Genomic DNA, 18,543 nt, shown 5'->3' with positions numbered 1-18,543 from the left:
TGTTCACATAACTCATTGAATGCCTGCAATGTTAGAAAGCTCATGCTGTAGTATCAGAATGTTATTAGATGGACCCTTGTCAGTTGCTTGAGGACCTGAACATGCTGGAACATCTGGGTCCTATGCCAACAGTCTCACAGAATACTTTGTTTCCAAGTTGGCATAATATTATTATCACCAAGGTAAGTGAAGTGCCCATTCACCCCTCTAACTAAAAGCAAAATACTGCGGATGCTGGAAATCTGAAACAAAAACAAGAAATGCTGGAATCATTCAGCAGGTCTGGCAGCATCTGTGGGAAGAGAAGCAGAGTTAACATTTCGGGTCAGTGACCCTTCTTCGGAACTCTAACCTCTAACTCATCATTTGTAGAAATATACAGTGTTCATCTCCTCATTACAGCATACAGTTCCTTCTTTACCAGAGATTGACAGATTTCTAAATACAAGTGACATAAGGGGATATGAAGATAGTGTGGGAAAAAGGCACTGAAGTGGATGATCAGCCATGATCATATTGAATGGCGGGGCATGCTTGATGGGCTGAATGGTCTACTCCTGCTCCTATGTTCCTAAGTGGGTTTAGACTGGATAGCTCCTTTTTGGCTGGTACAGACATCATGGGCTGAATGACTTCCTTCTGTGCTATAAATTTGTTATGTTTCTATATTTACAAAAATAGCTTTTGGGTTAATTATTTGAAAATTCTATGTTCAGTACATATTGTATATCAGTATGAGTCATCTTCAGCAAGTAATGAGATTAGCAAGAGTTCTTATTTAAGTAAGCCTCAGGATTCTCATCAGAACGTATAAATTTACTGCCATAGCTAAATTATGTGAATGTAATCAGCCAGTAGTAGGTTGTGAAACTGGTCATTGTAAATTTCAGAACCAAGTAAGTGTTGTCTGCAGGAATGTTGCCACTACTTCAGATGTCAGTAAGTGTAGCGCAAAAACCTTAAATAAAAATGACTCTTTCGAGCCAGATGACTGTCTTTCGAGCCAGAAGTTTTTCTGCTTCAGTTTGATCAATCAGTGTTGTTACTTGGATTGCAGTGTTGTATTTGAGAAATTTTCATAAGAGAGTGATGTATTTGAGGTGAATATCATGCAATAAAGCATACTACCTAAAGTGGGATATTTAATATAGGATATTGGTAGCAACATGCCACGTAGACCTAGTGCCAGTTCTGGCTAGTATCAAGGCTGCTTTTATTCTTGCTGTCTACCAGGATCACCATTTAAAGAATGGTGGCGAGGGGAGTGAGGGATTCTTTGGGCTGAATGAAGTGCGGCTGTTATTTCCCATCGATATGTAACCACTCCCTATTTGCAGACAATATGTTGAGCAGTGATAGATGCAGTAGCTTCACAAATGTAATTCTTTTGTCATATTTAAATCCCACTCCAGAGATTTAAACACAAAATCTGAGCTGACAATTCAGTGCAGTACTGAGGGAGCTCTGCACTGCTGAAGGTATTGTCTTTCAAATTAGACATTAAAACGAGGCCCCATCTTCACTCTCAGGTGAACGCAAAAGGTCCCATGACACTAATCAAGAATAATGAGGAATTCTTCTGGATCTTGGCCCATGTTGTTCCTTCAACCAATATCACCTAAAACAGATTATCTTGTGATTATTTCATTACTTTCTGCAGAACTTTACTGTGTGCAAATTGGCTGCCATGTTTCCTAAATTAGAACAAGGACTATGTTTCAAAAGTATTTTCTTGGCTGTAAAGCGCTTTGAGATCTTTTGAGATCATGAAAGGTGCTGTCGAAATGCAAATTCTCTCAATTGTTTCATCATGTGAGACAATGCTATTAGTCAGAGTCTTGCACATACATTTCTTTTTTGGTTTTGTTCTTCTCTTTTGTCCAGGAAATGAAAATTCACTGACTGCAAAGTTATTCAGTTTAAATGAAGACAGAAACGCCCAGTAACTATACAGATACTAGTTAATCTACGGAAAGCATGACTCATTGACCTTTGTAGATTATATTTACACATATCTGTTAAAGCTGCAACTCAATTCTTTGAATAATCTGCACTGTTCCACCAAAATAATTATACAGGAATAATTTTAATTTGTATTGGTTGAATTTGTAAATTCATCTTTTGAATTTATTTAAAGAGATTACTAGATCATTATTTGGTGCACTCCATCCAAGTAACCTATTTTTACCATTTTAGATTTCCCAGATTCAAGTGATAAACAGAGCCAAACTATACGGGAACTTTTGGAAGCAATTTATCCTAGGGTTGATAAGCAAGACTACATCATCAAACTAGAACCCATAGAAACAAATCAGAATGCTGTGTACCAGCACGTAACTAGACTCGATGATCCAGCACTCAACATAGAGACATACAGTACACAAACTTCCAGCCCGTTACCAGTGCAAGAGTCAGACATTGAGCCAATGCCAGAGACTGTACAAGAGGAAGAGTTGGAACTTGTTGGTTCAGTTCCTGCAGAGCTTATGAAGAAAGAAGTAGCTGCCCAAAGATTGGAAGAAAGTCCAGAACCCCTCCTCTCTGAAGTGGAGATCTCCGATGGTTCCAATCTTGCTTCTCACTTGGTCTGCTGCCTTTGTGCAAAAACATTCAATTCCCGGCGTAGCGTACGGCGGCACATTAGAAAAGTACATAAGAAGAAGATGGAAGAACTGAAGAAGTACATTGAAACAAAGAACAGCATGGGGCACCAGTCCTCCCTATCTAACACCAGGGGGCAGTCAAGAGGCATCGGAATGGTCACTGTTGGCAGGAACTGCCCTGTCTGCCACAAGTTCTTTGCCACGAAAGCGAATGTGCGTCGGCACTTCGATGAGGTGCACAGAGGCCTGAGGAGGGACTGCATTACCCCTGACATAGCCACCAAACCAGGGCAGCCGCTCAGTTTGGAAGAGTCATCCCCTGAGCATCTGGTTGCCCGTCTACCCCGCAGGCGCAAGTCATCCTTGAAGGCCGAGTACAACCTGACAGCGTGCAAGTGCCTTCTGTGCAAGAGGAAGTACAGTTCGCAGATCATGCTGAAGCGCCACATGCTGATTGTACACAAGATGAATCTGGGCGAGAGTCCATCCAAACTCCCAGAGCAGGGCATGGCCGTGGCACGCATTGTGGAGGTGACCGAAGCTAGCACCAACTGCACAGGCAACATGGAGGTCTCTCCGCCTGCCATCAAGTCCTCACCTCAGGGTGAGCCCAAAGGCTCAAGTCAAACAGGTGAGAAAAAGATCACTCCAACGCTGAAAAACAAAGTGAAGCAAGAGAACGACAGCCCAAAGGCTTCGAATCCGGCTGCTGCAACTGGCCACCCCAAGCCCAGGAAGCCCAAGCTCTCAATGGGCTTTGACTTCAAGCAGCTTTACTGCAAGCTATGCAAGCGGCAGTTCACCTCCAAACAGAACCTGACAAAGCACATCGAGCTGCACACGGATGGCAATAATTTCTATGTCAAGTTCTACAAGTGCCCCCTTTGTACCTATGAGACACGTCGCAAGAGGGACGTGGTCCGGCACATAACGGTGGTGCATAAGAAGTCAACCCGCTACCTGGGCAAAATTACTGCCAATTTGGAGAGCCGGGCTGTGAAGAAACCAATCGAATTTGTCCTGAACAGAGTGCCGAGGAGAGGTCCCCAGAGGGACGAAACCAAGCATGCCAAGAAGCATGAAGGCACTTCTGCCTCCCCTGTCCCGTGCTCCGCTGTTGTTGGCAGGAAAACTGATGGAGCAGACCCTGGCACTGAAGTAAAATTCACTAAACACTTCTCGCTGCACAAGTGCGCTAAGTGTGGAAAGGCATTTGCCAAAAAGACTTACCTGGAGCATCACAAGAAGACACACAAAAACGCAATTGTGACACTAGAAGGAAACAAAAATGTTGTTGGCCGCAGCACCCGATCCAAGGCCCTTCTCTCTGGTAAGGGTGCAGTGATGTCATTCATTTTGTGCTTTAAAAATTAATTTTGTTTGGTCACCCATCGCTCTGTTCCCAACTCTTTTTTTTAGTTCAATGTTTGTGTCCTAACATTTAAAGCCCTAATGGGATAAACTTTAACCTTACATCTTCTTTGACCTCCTTGTCTCGAGGGACAATGGGTAAGCGCCTAGAGGTGGTCAGTGAACCTTACCTATCCATCAAGGAACCCACAGGATCGGGTGGAACACTTTTTTTTTACACACCTGACCTGATTTTACTCTCCTTCTGTACACCTGGCCTTGCACCTGATGCCATGGGTTTCCTGCCCAATGGGTTAGGTTAAAATTAGCCTCTTAGTTTTTTGATTAGAAAGAAAGTATTGACTTTTAACTATGAAAGTTTTTTTTTTGTTTCCCTGTTTAATCAATCGGCAAAGCTGTTCTTGTATGTTGTGTGGGGATCCAATGCTTCAACCTGAGTTTTACTGGTGGAAACAGCTTGCTTTAACTCAGAATCACCTCCACCTATCCCGATGGACAATAATCTGTTGGATGTGTATGGACAGTTTGATTTTTATTACTGCAGATTAGCATTGGTATTGGATTGCAGTGATTGAAGGTTATTGGCAAACGGACCAGAGGGGAGATGAGGATTTGGAATGCACTACCTGAAAGGGTGGTGGAAGCAGATTCAATAGTAACTTTAAAAATGGAGTTCGATAAATATTTGAAGGGGAGAATGTTGTAATCTATGGAGAAAGCAGGTGAATGGAACTAACTAGATAGCCCTTTCAAAGAGCCAGCACAGGCACGATTTTCCAAATGGCCTCCTTCTGTGCTGTATGCTTTCTATACAAGGTGGCAGTGGCAACAGCATCGAATGAGAGGTAATGCATAGCATGGACTTGGTTTGCCTGTAATATTCTGGCAGGCACTCATTCACAAGCAATTACGTTGGAACTGCTCTGAGACCTATGTGTGGATAATTCCTGTGCTGATTTGAAGCTGATTCATTTGCTATATACAGAAAGGCTTTATCCTAAAGTTACGCTGCTTCCAGTGAAAATTCAGCACAGAAACATAAATGTGGGAATCTGGAAGTAGTACAGAGATAATTTTGCTCACAGCAAGTAGATTTTATTTTGAGTCGTCCCTGGGAATGGAACCCTTGGTTTCATTTGGACATGGGATGGTCATTTCACTTTTCTTCCTGACTTAATACAAGAACTCCCATTATGTTCCAGCCTCACAGCTCCAGCGACCTGGGTTCAATTCTGGGTACTGCCTGTGTGGAGTTTGCAAGTTCTCCCTGTGTCTGCGTGGGTTTTCTCCGGGTGCTCCGGTTTCCTCCCACAAGCCAAAAGACTTGCAGGTTGGTAGGTAAATTGGCCATTATAAATTGCCCCTAGTATAGGTAGGTGGTAGGGAAATATGGGGACAGGTGGGGATGTGGTAGGAATATGGGATTAGTGTAGGATTAGTATAAATGGGTGGTTGATGGTCAGCACAGACTCGGTGGGCCGAAGGGCCTGTTTCAGTGCTGTATCTCTAAATAAAAATAAATAAACTCCACGTCAATATGTGGGATGTCTGCTTAAAATAAATACTTCATCTCCTGTGAAATTTTGAAACTTTCTCTGCAAGAATGAGATCGCAGCAGTGCCCAGCTTTCAAATAGTGGTCTTATGGTGACTCAGTGCATTCAGAGACCTATCGTGGGCAATTACAGCTGATGTAGGACAGAGATGAGGAGAAATTTCTTCACTCAGAGTTATGAACCTTTGGAATTCTCTACCCCAAAGAGCTGTTGTTGCTCAGTTGCTGAGTACATTCAAGTCAGAGATTGATAGATTTTTGGAATAGAAGGGAATCGCGGGATATGGGAATAGTGTGGGAAGATCAGCATTAAATGGTGGACTAGGCTCAAGGAGTCAAATGGCTTACTCCTGCTCCTCTTTCTTATGTTCTTATGATTTGTCTTCAACAACAAGCCAATGAACCTTCCTGGATAGTTAAATTAAAACAAGAGACGCAGTGCTTTAAATAATTGTGAGACACTTAAGAAACACAAGGGAAAGGAGTTTAATGAGATCTGTAAACAGAGTTCAAGAAAGGTCTGATGATGCATGCAATTGACAAAAATATTCTGAAGTTCTTGTGTCCTAAGTTGGCTGATTCTGAAGTTGAGAGGTGTGTTTCACTCCAGGCGCAGAAAGGCTGGAAGCTTGTGATAACTATAACAACATACAGGGCCAAGTTATCTAAGCTAAACTCCTTGATCCATCTGGTGCGGGAGAATGTTTAATGGGTACTGATTTGAAGCTCATGTCACCTATATTTGAAACAAGCCAAAAGGATTGCAGAATCTTTCCCTGGCGTCTTGTCTTCCTGGTCCTAGCAGAGAACAGTAATTCAATCGTTATAGATTCAGTATGAATATAGAGGTCATATAATTGCTACAGACTATTACTGTGCAAACTTTAAAAAATGTTGCACCTTCCTACCCACTAGTAAGTGGAATATCCAGGAAATAAAGATACATGGTAGAAATGCAGTATCTGAAGAAAAGTTACTACTGTGAGTAGCCTTTTTCTTATGTAACTGTGGTTCCTGAAAGTATGGAGACTTAAAGGATTAAACAATCCAACGTGCAGATATTTTCACTGCTTACATTGTAACAAACATCAGAACATTAAACTTGTCTTTTTTTAAATCCTTTCTCACCCCAGATACTTCCAGATGACATGTCATCAAATGAACTTTATGGAATTCTTGTAGTTTGAAGACTGAATTTGGTGGCCAAGCCACTGAGAGTCATTCCGAATAAATAGCAGGCTGTGAAAGAACAGGAAACCAAAGCAGCACAGACATGAAATTAGGAGCGATTCTGTGAAATGACATTTAAAACAAGAGATGATAATGGCATTCAAATTACCAAGGCCCTTTTTACGTATCAAATGTAAGATGGTACAACATTCCAGACGGACTGTGCAGCCTTACTGGCGGAAATGTACTGTGCTGTACTTTGAACGGCAAGTTCCTTTCTAACACCTTAGCGGAAATGCGATCTGCACTCGAGTGTATAAACCTTACAACTGACCTACAAAGCCTGTACGGGAATCACCTCAGAACAAGGTTATCAAAAATCACGACACATTTATCAGTCTGCTACTAGTGTGTTTTATGTCTGTTATGAACTCCTGGGAGATCTCCCATGGCATTGCTTAGGGTAAGCCAGAGGAATGTTGTTTTGAACAGGAAGGAGCAATACACCATGAAAACACGCTGTATTGTCCCCCTGCAAAAACTCTGCTGTGTGCACCCCGTCATGTCCCTTTTAAGATCGCAAATTCCAATTGCTGTGCATTCCTGTGTTCAATTAGACGACAAGGAAACCAGCAGGAAATGACTTTTTTCTTTTTATATATTTTTTAAGTGTGGCGCAGAACTTTTGCATGCGTGACAGTCACATCCAAAACTTTTACATATCTATAAAAAGGTTGTAAGAAATATGATTAATTACCCCACACTTATAGCAGATACTAGAAACAGAATTATATCCAGATAGTAAGAAAAACTTGTAATTTGTATCTAATTCATACATGGTAAACTGATTTTTCTTTAACACAGTCAAATATGGATGTTTTGATAGCGATTCACAGGAAAAAGCAATAGATTTAAGATGATAAGTTTTTTTAACCATGACATTCTCTTTGTGTATGTGTGTTTTAAATTGTGGAGCTAGTTTAAAAACAAATCATCTGTGTGTAGGTACAGCAAACTGTTTGCATTTAAAAGTCCAATATGCTCAGCTAAAGTATAATTTTATTTCAGGATGCCCTTAGAAACTGATAAGGTTTATGTTGCAAAAGTGAACAAAAGCAGAATATGCAAATACTGTAGCACCATTTATTGCCCTCAACTGTATATCTGCTAAAATATGTTAACCTTTTTTGGTGCAAATTGTACTGTGACCAACTACAGTGATCAAGTAATTGTTTTCCTTACAAATTGCCTATTTTATGATTACTGGTCCAAAATAATCTTAAAATGACGAAAAATTGTGAGTTTCCAATATTGAGTCTTGAAATAGTAGTTAATATTTGTCAAGATAACAACTTATTTTCTTCTGCGTTCAGCCCATTTGTTGTCTAGCAATTTTTGCTTTGGGGTTGATCGGTTGGATTGATGGAAACAGAGATTTTATTGTCAGCATTCAGTTCAGTTTGGCAGGAGAACTGTCTAGTTTGTGAGAGTATAGGGTAACTATTAAATTCTAGGAAATAATGCACACCTGCAGCAAATGACAGAATCTCTTGCTGTAAATATCTGAACAGCTTTTCTATTTTTATTTGTCAAGTTCTGAAAAACGACAGTATTTGATATTGATCCAATATCAAAAGAATTATGATTTGGAATTCTCCATACTTCGTAAAATAACTTAATTTTGCATTACCAATTTTCAGTAATTTGAGTATTGCTGAAAACAGAGACATTTTGTCAAAACTTTTTGTCTTACACTCAGGACAATTCGCAAGAATACCAATGTAAGGAAAGCAACACATTTATACTATGTGAGAAGAGAGTGCTGATTGGCTGGCAAGTGGACTCTGGTGGCTGATAGTAGCAGCGCGAAACAGCTAGCTTCACCTGTTGCTCAATTTTTTGGGATACTTACTGTTCCAGGGTAATCTGAGGTAGACTTGTGGTGTTCGCTACTGACAGGATGCTGTTATCAAGCCAGAAAGATGTTCTGCCTGAGTAATGTGATAAATGAATTTCAGTGCCAGTGTGATGCTAGATATATAGGCCGTACGTTCCAAAGACTGGCGGATCGTATGAAACAACAAGTCCCTTCTGCAGTTCGCAATTGGCAAGGTACACACCGTACCCAACTGGCCCGTGCTTGCAAAACTCAGAACACAGTATCCAACATTAGATGTGATTCTGCGATTGGACAACATTTGCTAAATAATCCACAGTGTGCTAAGAATTTCGCTGACAACCAATTTAAGATTGTCAGTAGGGCTCGCAGTGTGCTGCATTTGCACATACTGGAAGCTGCATGTATTAATACACAGGGCCCTGTTCTTTGCAGACAGAAAGAACATGTACACACATTGCGCCTGTTATAGCTGAACAAAATAAGTGACAGGCATTCACTGGTTCATTCCTCAGGGCAATGCCATGACCAATCAGAGTCAAGCTGCCTGGTTTAAATTTCAAACAAAGCTTGGCGGTTAACTGTCAGTCACCATAAACTGGTGCATTCTCCATGGCAACGTCTCTACCAATCAGAGTCCACTTGCCAATCAATCAGCACTCTCTTATATACTATAAATTTGTTGCTTTCCCTTACATTGCTATTCTTGCGTATTGTCCTCATGAGTGCAAGATGAAAAGCTTCAACAGAATGTCTCTGTTTTTAGCAATACACAAGTTCTGTACTACCAAATGACTAATTTTCAGTAAATTGCAGCACAACAAGCTCTTGTGTTCAGTCAGATATTGAAATAAATGGCAAGAATTCTGTCTGTGGGAGCCAGCTTGAAAGACATTCTGTGTCGTGAAGCAGTTTTCTCATTGCTGCAGCTGTGTGATGTAACTTGGGTGTGAAGTCAAATTGATTTTTTGTCAGTTGTGCGTGACCATGTCGAGCAGGAAGTTCCCAGGTTTTTTTTAAATGTAATTTCTAATGTTGACAAAGCCAACGGCTGCAATGCACTTGTGTTCCCGGGCCAGAGAGTGACACAGGGCTAACAGTATAAATTGCATCAGTCTGATGAGTTACCGATTGCTAACCTTGCCTTTACAGGAATTACACCACATCAATGAAGGGGTTAACAGAGTAACTAGTACTCATTCTGTTAAAGGTATGACATCTATGTCAGTATAGGAATATTGGTCCACATACTCCCCCACCAAAGTTGACACTAAGGTCTTCTGGCTAAACATGTACAACTGTCTGTTTGGCATTTGTATCAATGTTTACTTGCACTTGGAGTATGTGATGACTTTTTTTTGATTGGCTGTACAGGAATAAGGATATGACTGAATTACTCCTGAATTACATTGGCAATGAAATGAACAGTTGTTGGGCAATATAGTGCTATAGTTGCCCAGTTATTGTTGAGTACACATGTTTAGATTTGTTGTATTAAGAGATGCAACCTTTTTGCTAAAAGGTTTAGCAAACCTACAAGTGTGATATGATCAACAAATGCTGTAGGAACAACAAAATGGATACTTTTGAAAATGAAGCACAAAAATAGTCTTACTAAAGCTTTGCACTAAGAAGATACAGTGACTGGTTATTAAGTTGAAATGATCTAAAAGCTAAATTCTCCATTTCAACAATTCTACAGGGAGAAGAACTTGCAGTGCAACTAATCTACAGTTTAAATGATGTGCCTCAATTGAGGTCTCAGCAAAAAACTATTTTTGAGGAAACAAAATTGCATTTTGTTTTGTGTTGCATATTACCACAAAGACAACATTAAACTCATTTGTTAAAGGAAATTAGCTGAAGGTGAAATAATAAAGTTAACAATTATGTTTCTAGTAGTTATAAATAAGGCAGATGAATGATGGCAAAAATTTCCATTACCTATTAGCATTTACTGTTTTTCAACCATTGCTTATTTTTTGTTTGGTATTTTATCTATAACATCCCACCTAACACTGTAGTTGACCAGATGAATTTTTGTAAAATCGAATGAGTTTATTGAAGGCTGATTATTCCAAGGAAATTAGATATCTGTTAGGACCATTATTTAATAGATAGCTAACAATAGTTAACTATGATAATCACTTTCACAGCCAAGAATTTGAAATGCTTCACCCAATTTTTTCCATTACAGAGCTTGCTTCTTCAGTGGCATCTTTTTTTTTCTGCCAGCTTTGGAGAGTCACACTGTTATCTTAGCTACTGGCAACATGAGCTTAAATTTGCCCATTGATATCCTATTATCAACTGACAGGTGACCTGCTTATGCCAGGGTGAGATAGAAAATTAATGTTTGCTGCTGTGGCTTGTCATAGGAATGTTACGGTTGGAATGTTATGGAGTAAAAAAGTCAGATACAGCTCCTCACCATTGATCATTATGCAGGATTATGTGAATTCTGGGTGAGGACATGATGAGGTTTGGCTGTGATGTCCTCTGCACTGATGGTTTGTCGGCAATTTATGTCGAGACTCTTGTGAATAATGGCTTCTAGGATGAGGCACTGGAAACTGTTTTCTCTGGTGAGAGAGTAAATACCTTGGGGAGATGAGGGCAGAAAACTATAACAAAAAGTTTCAAAAAACAAAACAGATGAACTGAGAGCGCAAATAGAAATAAATAAGTACGATCTGATAGCCATTACAGAGACGTGGCTGCAGAACGACATAGATTGGGACCTGAATATTGAAGGGTACATGGCATTTAGGGAGGACAGGAGGCTAGGAAAAGGTGGAGGGGTAGCTCTGTTAGTTAATGATGGTATTAGTGCAATAGAGAGGGATGACCTAAGTTCAGGAGACCAGGATGTAGAAGCAGTTTGGGTAGAGATGAAAAATCATAAAGGCAAAAAGTCACTTGTGGGAGTGGTGTACAGGCCACCTAACATTAACCACACTGTAGGACAGGGTATAAAGGAAGAAATAATGGCAGCTTGTCAGAAAGATACAGCGATAATTATGGGGGATTTTAACCTACATATAAACTGGAAAAATCAGATGGGTAGCGATAACCTAGATGAAGAGTACATAGAATGTTTTCGGGATAATTTCTTGGAACAATATGTTCTGGAGCCAATCGGAGAACAGTCTATACTAAACCTGGTATTATGCAATGAAATAGGATTAATTAATGACCTCATAGGTAAGGCGTCCCTAGGTAGCAGCGATCATAATATGATTGAATTTTACATTCAGTTTGAGGGAGAGAAGAGTGGGTCCAAGACTAGTCTTTTAAACTTAAAATAAGGGCAATTATGAGGGCATGAAAGCAGAGCTAGCTAAAGTGAACTGGCAAATTAGGTTAAGGGATAGGTCAATAGAGATGCAGTGGCAGACATTTAAGGGGATATTTCAGAATACACTGAATAGATACATTTCAATGAGAAAGAAAAATTCCAAAGGTGGGACCCACCATCCGTGGTTAACTAAAACAGTTAAAGATAGTATCAAACTTAAAGAAAAAGCCTATAATTACACAAAGATGGGAGACAGAATATAAAAAACAGCAAAGAATGACTAAAAGATTGATAAGGAAGGTAAAATTAGAGTACAAGAGAAAGCTAGCTAGAAATATAACGACAGTAGTGTTTCTATAGATATTTAAAAAAGAAAAGAGTTAACAAAGTGAGTGTTGGTCCTATAGAAAGTGAGTCTGGGGAATTAATAATGGATAATAAGGAAATGGCAGATGAATTGAACAGGTATTTTGCATCGGTCTTCACTATTGAGGATACATGTAACATCTCAGTATTAGCTGTAAGTCAGGAAATGGAAGGGAGGAAGGAACTCAAGAAAATTACAATCACCAGGGAAGTCGTACTGAACAAATTGTTGAAGCTGCGGGCTGACAAGTCAATGGGTCCTGATGGACTTCATCCTAGAGTCTGAAAAGAAGTGGCTAGTAAGATAGTTGATGCATTAATTTTAATTTTCCAGAATTCCCTAGATTACACAGCAAATGTGTAACCCCTTTATTCAAAAAAGGAGGGAGACAGAAAGCAGGAAACTACAGGCTAGTTAGCTTAACATCTGTCTTAGGGAAAATGTTAGAAGCTATTATTAATGACATTATAGCAGGGCAGTTAGAAAAATTCAAGGTAATCAGGCAGAGTCAACATGGTTTTGTGAAAGGTAAATCATGTTTAACCAATTTATTGGAGGTCTTTGAGGGAGTTACATGTGCTGTGGATAAAGGGGAACCGGTGGATGTATTGTACTTAGATTTCCAGAAGGCATTTGATAAGGTGCCACATCAAAGGTTATTGCAGAAAATAAAAGCTCATGGTGTAGGGGGTAACATATTGGCATGGATAGAAGATTGGCTAGCTAACAGGAAACAGAGAGTAGGTATAAATGGGCCATTTTCTGATTGGCAAGATGTAATGAGGGGTGTGCCACAGGGATCTCTGCTGGGGCATCAACTTTTTACAATTTATATAAATGACTTAGATGAAGGTACCAAAGGTATGGTTAAATTTGCTGATGACACAATGATAGGTAGGAAAGTAACTTGTGAAGAGGACATAAGGGGGCTACAAAGGGCTATAGATAGGTTAAGTGAGTGGGCAAAGACCTGGCAAATAGAGTATAATGTGGGAAAGTGTGAAATTGTCCACTTGGGCAGGAAGAATAAAAAAGAAGCATATTATCTAAATGGTGAGAGATTGCAAAGCTCTGAGATGCAGAGGGATCTGGGTGTCATAGTGCATGAATCGCAAAAGGTTAGTATGCAGGTACAGCACGTAATCAGGAAAGCTAATAGAACGTTATCGTTTATCGCGAGGGGAATTGAATATAAAGGTAAGGAGGTTATGCTTCAGCTATACAGGGCATTGATGAGACCACATCTGGAGTACTGTGTACAATAATGGTCTTATTTAAGGAAGGATGTAAATGCGTTGGAGGCAGTACAGAGAAGGTTTACTAGACTAATACCTGGAATGGGCGGGCTGTCTTATGAGGAAAGATTGGACAGGCTAGGCTTGTATCTGCTGGAATTTATAAGAGTAAGAGGCGACTTGATTGAGACATATACGATTCTGAGGGGTCTTGACAGGGTGGATGTGGAAAGGATGTTTCCCCTTGTGGGAGAATCTAGAACTAGGGGTCACTGTTTAAAAATAAGGGGTTGCCCATTTATCGCAGAAATGAGGAGAAATTTTTTCTCTGAGCTTCATGAGTCTTTGGAATTCTCTTCCTTTAAAGGCAGTGGAAGCAGAGTCTTTGAATATTTTTAAGGCAGAGGTAGATAGATTCTTGATAAGCAAGGGGGTGGTGAAAGGTTATCGGGGGTAGGTGGAAATGTGGAGTAATCAGTTCAGCCATGAACTTATTGAATGGCAGAGCAGACTCGAGTGGCCTACTTCTGCTAATTCATATGTTCATAAAGTTGAAGACAAAAGAAAAGATGTCCATCACCCTCCCTTCCAAAAAAATAGATAAAATATTTAGTTTATGCAAACCGTGGCTGTTCTGTTAAAACCAAGCATCAGTTAAATATGTCCTAGATTGTCAAGTAGCTCTAAAACTCCAACTTGAGAATGAATTGTCCTGACAATTAAAGCTACAGAGCCACTTTTTGAGTAATCCGGTCACACAACTTCTAGCATAAACTAGAATCTAGAGTGCCGCTGAATGCATTAGGAGCTCATTTAGTGAAAGCATTACCTGATTTTAGGACTATGGAACCAGTGCCACCTTTGCTGCCAAACATGATTGATGTCTCTTCGAATATAGCAGCTTTTAGTTAGTTCTTTGATTTCTAAAGAGAGACAGCAGCTTACTGAAGCAAGGAGGGGCCTGAAAGTTGAAGCTTGAAACAGGCGCTCAAGTCACTGGGTCAGTTGATCTTTGGCTTCAAGCACAAGACGTCATCAATTCTCAACCTTGTTCTTTGAAAGGATACTTTTTCAGAGTTTCAGAGAGTGCTACAGGTGCCAGTACAGTTTGTTACCCTCGTGGGAACAGGAAAAGTGACAAAAACAAATCAGGTTTGCTTCAGGTCGTGGGGGGCATAGTATGTGTCAAAAAATTGGAGGGAAGGAAATAGTTCTACAAAAATCAAAATTTTCAATTATTTTGCTCATTTAGAAGAGATGTTCAATCATACAGTGTGCAATTTTTGTAGGTTTTTTTCTTTATAAATTTGCATCTTTGTGTGTGTGTGTATGAAGGAATGTGTTTTCAATTGTACTGGATATTACTTGCTGCTATAGGTAAATTGAATGTAGACGAACTTTGTTTCTGAAGTAAAATATAGGAACAAAGATATACTGAGGAAGACTGAATGAAGAAACTGCACTGGTGCAGCAACAAGAGTAGTTGTCATTGCAGAGCAATTGAATACCATCCTTGACTTAATAAACCAGTTTATTCTATGATCATATCATATGACAGTTTGTCCTGAAAATTGTTCAGAAAACAAAAAAATAGAAAAGTTGCCTGAAAATTCCTCTGGGTAGCAGTGACTAGCAATAGAGTATAATACTGGCAGCCACATTAAGTATAACAGAAAATAAAGCCATTCAAACTTAAATTTCTGTGCATGGTGTCTCTCTGTTATAGATTGCAGAACTATTTTTAGTTTATATGTTTTCACCTTAGTCCTACAGTGTCTGCATTCAGACTTTAAACTCTGAACTGAAGAATCTTTTGTACTAGATGACAATGTACATTGCCTTCACCAAAGCTTATCATATTGAGTCTTCATATTTATACTGAGGGATCAGAAGGACTATTCATATTACTAGAAGGTAGTCCTCAAAGATTACAATCTTTGGTTACTCTATTTCTTGCAGCTTTACATTTTTGAGCATCATACATTTTCACCTTGGGTATCAATCCCCCAGCCCTATATTCAAAGCTAAAAGCAAAATACTGCGGATGCTAGCAGATTTGGCAGTATCTGTGGAGAGAGAAACAGTTAACGTTTCAGGTTGATGATCTTTCATCAGAACTGGCAAAGGTTAGAAATGTAATAGGTTTTGAGCAAGTGAAGGGGGGAAGGGGAAAGAAGAACAAATGGGAAAGTCTGTGATAGGATGTAGGGTGGGAGAGATTAAATAATGATGCCATGGAACAAAAGGCAAAGGGAGTGGTAATAGTTGTAGTAAAAGACAAAGCATTTGTCCAGAGAGAGCGTTAATGGCAGAATAATGAACAGCTTTGTCCAAAAGCAAAAACATGAAAAACAAGCTAAGACTGGCACATAGTGAAAAAAAAATCAAAATGGCGGTCATGGTCTGAAATTGTTGAACTCAATATTGAGTTCAGAAGGCTGTAAAGTGCCAAATCAGAAAGTGAGGTGCTGTTGCTCGGGCTTACGCTGAGCTTCACTGGAACACTGCAGCAGGCCGAGGACAGAAATGTGGGCCTGAGAGCAAGGTGGTGAATTAAAATGGCAAGCAACCAGAAGTTCGGGGTCATGCTTGCAGACTGAACGGAGGTGTTCAGCAAAGTGGTCACCATCTGTGTTTGGTCTCCCCAATGTAGAGGAAACCACATTATAGAGTCATACAGCATAGAAACAGGCCCTTCGGCCCACCGCGTCCATGCCGATCATAATGCCTATTCTACTAATCCCACCTGCCTGCATTAATTCCATATCCCTCTATGCCATGCTCATTCAAGTACCTGTCCAGATGCCTCTTAAATGTCGCTACTGTTCCTGCCTCCACCACCTCCTCAGGCAGCTCATTCCAGATACCCACTATTCTTTGTGTGAAAAATTTACCCCGTTGATCCCCTTTAAACCTCCTCCCTCTCACCTTAAATCTATGCCCTCTAGTTTTAGTCACCCCTACCATGGGAAACGGACTCTGGCTATCTACCCTATCTATGCCTCTCATAATTTTATATACCTCTATCATGTCCCCTCTCAGCCTCCTTCGCTCCAGAGAAAACAGACCCAGCCTATCCAATCTCTCTTTATAACTCAAGCCCTCCAAACCAGGCAACATCCTTGTGAATCTTTTCTGCACCCTCTCTAGCTTAATCACATCTTTCCTGTAGTGCGGCGACCAGAACTGCACACAGTACTCCAAATGCGGCCTAACCAACGTTATGTACAACTGTAACATGACGTCCCAACTCTTGTACTCAATGCCTCGGCCGATGAAGGCAAGCATGCCATACACCTTCTTCACCACCCTGTCACTTTCAGGGAACTATGTACTTGCACCCCAAGGTCTGTCTGCTCAAGAACGCTCCCCAGGGCCCTGCCATTCACTGTATATGTCCTGCCCTGGTTTAACTTCCCAAACTGCATCACTTCACACTTTCCATTTGCCACTCCCTTGCCCACTTTCCCAGTTGATCTATATCCTGATGTAACCTTGGACAACCTTCTTCACTGTCCACTATACCACCAATTTTGGTGTCATCTGCAAACTTACTAATCATGCCACTTACATTCACATCCAAGTCATTAATATATATGACAAACAACACAGGGCCCAGCACTGATCCCTGTGGCACATCACTGGTCACTGGCCTCCAATTTGAAAAACAATCCTCCACTACCATCCTCTGCCTCCTATCACCAAGCCAATTTTGTATCCAATTTGCTAACACACCCTAGATCCCATGTGTTCAAACCTTCTGGACCAGTCTACCATGCGGGGCCTTGTCGAAAGCCTTGCTAAAGTCCATGTAGACAACGTCCATCGCCCTGCCCTCATCAATCCTCTTGGTCACCTCCTCAAAAAACTCAATCAAATTCGTGAGACATGATTTCCCACGCACAAAGCCATGCTGACTATCCCTAATCAGACCATGCCTTTCCAGATGCATATAAATCCTGTCTCTCAGAATCCCTTCCAATAACTTTCCCACCACTGATGTAAGGCTCACCAGCCTGTAGTTCCCTGGCTTATCCCTGCTGCCCTTCTTAAATAAAGGCACAACATTAGCTATCCTCCAGTCTTCCGATACCTCACCCGTGGCTAGCGATGGTACAAAAATCTCTGCCAGGGCCCCAACATTATGAGCAGTGAATACAGTATACTAAATTGGAAGTAGAGATAAATCGCTGCTTCACCTAGAAGGTGCGTTTGGGGCCTTGGATGGTGAGGGGAGAGGAAGTAAAAGGGCAGGTGTTACACCTCTTGCAATTGCATGCAAAGCTGTGATGGGAAGGGGGCAAGGTGTTGGGACTGATGGAGGAGTAGAGCAGGGTATCACGGAGGGAACAGTCCCTTTGGAATGCAGATGGGAGGGGAGGGGAAAATGTGTTTGGTGGTGGCATTGTGCTGGAGGTAGTGGAAATGGTGGAGGATGATCCTTTGGATATGGAGGCTGGTGGGGTGGAAAGTGAGGACAAGCGGAACCCCATCATGGTTCTGGGAGGGAGGAGAAGTGCGGGAAATGTGTCGGACACGGTCGACGGCTGTCAACGATGGGGTGGGGGGGGGGTGTGGAGAGTGGTGGTGGAATCCTCGGTTGAGGATAAAAGACATCAGAAGTGCTGTTCTGTAAGGTTGCATCTTCAGAACAAATGCAACGGAGAAAATGGGAGAATGGAATGGAGTCCTTACAGAAGGCAGGGTATGTGGAAGTGTAGTTAAGGTAGCTGTGGGAGTCAGTGGGCCTATAATGAATATTAGTGGACAGGCTATCCCCAGAAATGGAGACAGAGAAGTTGAGGAAGTGAAGTGTTGGAGGTGGAGCATGTGAAGGTAGGAGAAGGGTGGAAATTGGAAGCAAAGTTGATAAAGTTTTCTAGTTCCCGGTGAGAGTAGGAAACGGCACAAATGCGTCATCAACATACCATAAAAAGAGATGCGGGAGGGGGCCTGAGTAGGACTGGAACAAGGAATGTTTGACATTCCCCACAAAAAGACAGGTGTTACTAGTACCCATGCAGGTACTCATAGCAACACCTTTTATT

General features: G+C 40.9%; 1 protein-coding gene across 6 annotated transcripts in view; it reads left to right on the top strand.

Moving 5' to 3' along the window:
- znf800a (zinc finger protein 800a) overlaps positions 1–15,192 on the top strand; it is a 115,052-nt gene extending 99,860 nt beyond the window's left edge. For all 6 annotated transcript variants that reach the window (XM_068050918.1, XM_068050914.1, XM_068050915.1 and 3 more), the window contains exons 6-7: positions 2,197–3,933; positions 6,662–15,192. In XM_068050918.1, the coding sequence (XP_067907019.1) occupies positions 2,197–3,933; positions 6,662–6,675 (1,751 nt within the window). In that variant the 3' untranslated portion in view covers positions 6,676–15,192. The remainder of the gene's footprint in view (positions 1–2,196; positions 3,934–6,661) is intronic.
- Positions 15,193–18,543: the final 3,351 nt, after the last annotated feature.

The sequence above is a fragment of the Heterodontus francisci genome, chromosome 18 (assembly GCF_036365525.1).
Source record: "Heterodontus francisci isolate sHetFra1 chromosome 18, sHetFra1.hap1, whole genome shotgun sequence".
NCBI classification, from domain to species: domain Eukaryota; kingdom Metazoa; phylum Chordata; class Chondrichthyes; order Heterodontiformes; family Heterodontidae; genus Heterodontus; species Heterodontus francisci.
The sequence above is the reverse complement of the archived record's forward strand: the minus strand, read 5'-3'. Positions and strand labels throughout refer to the sequence as shown.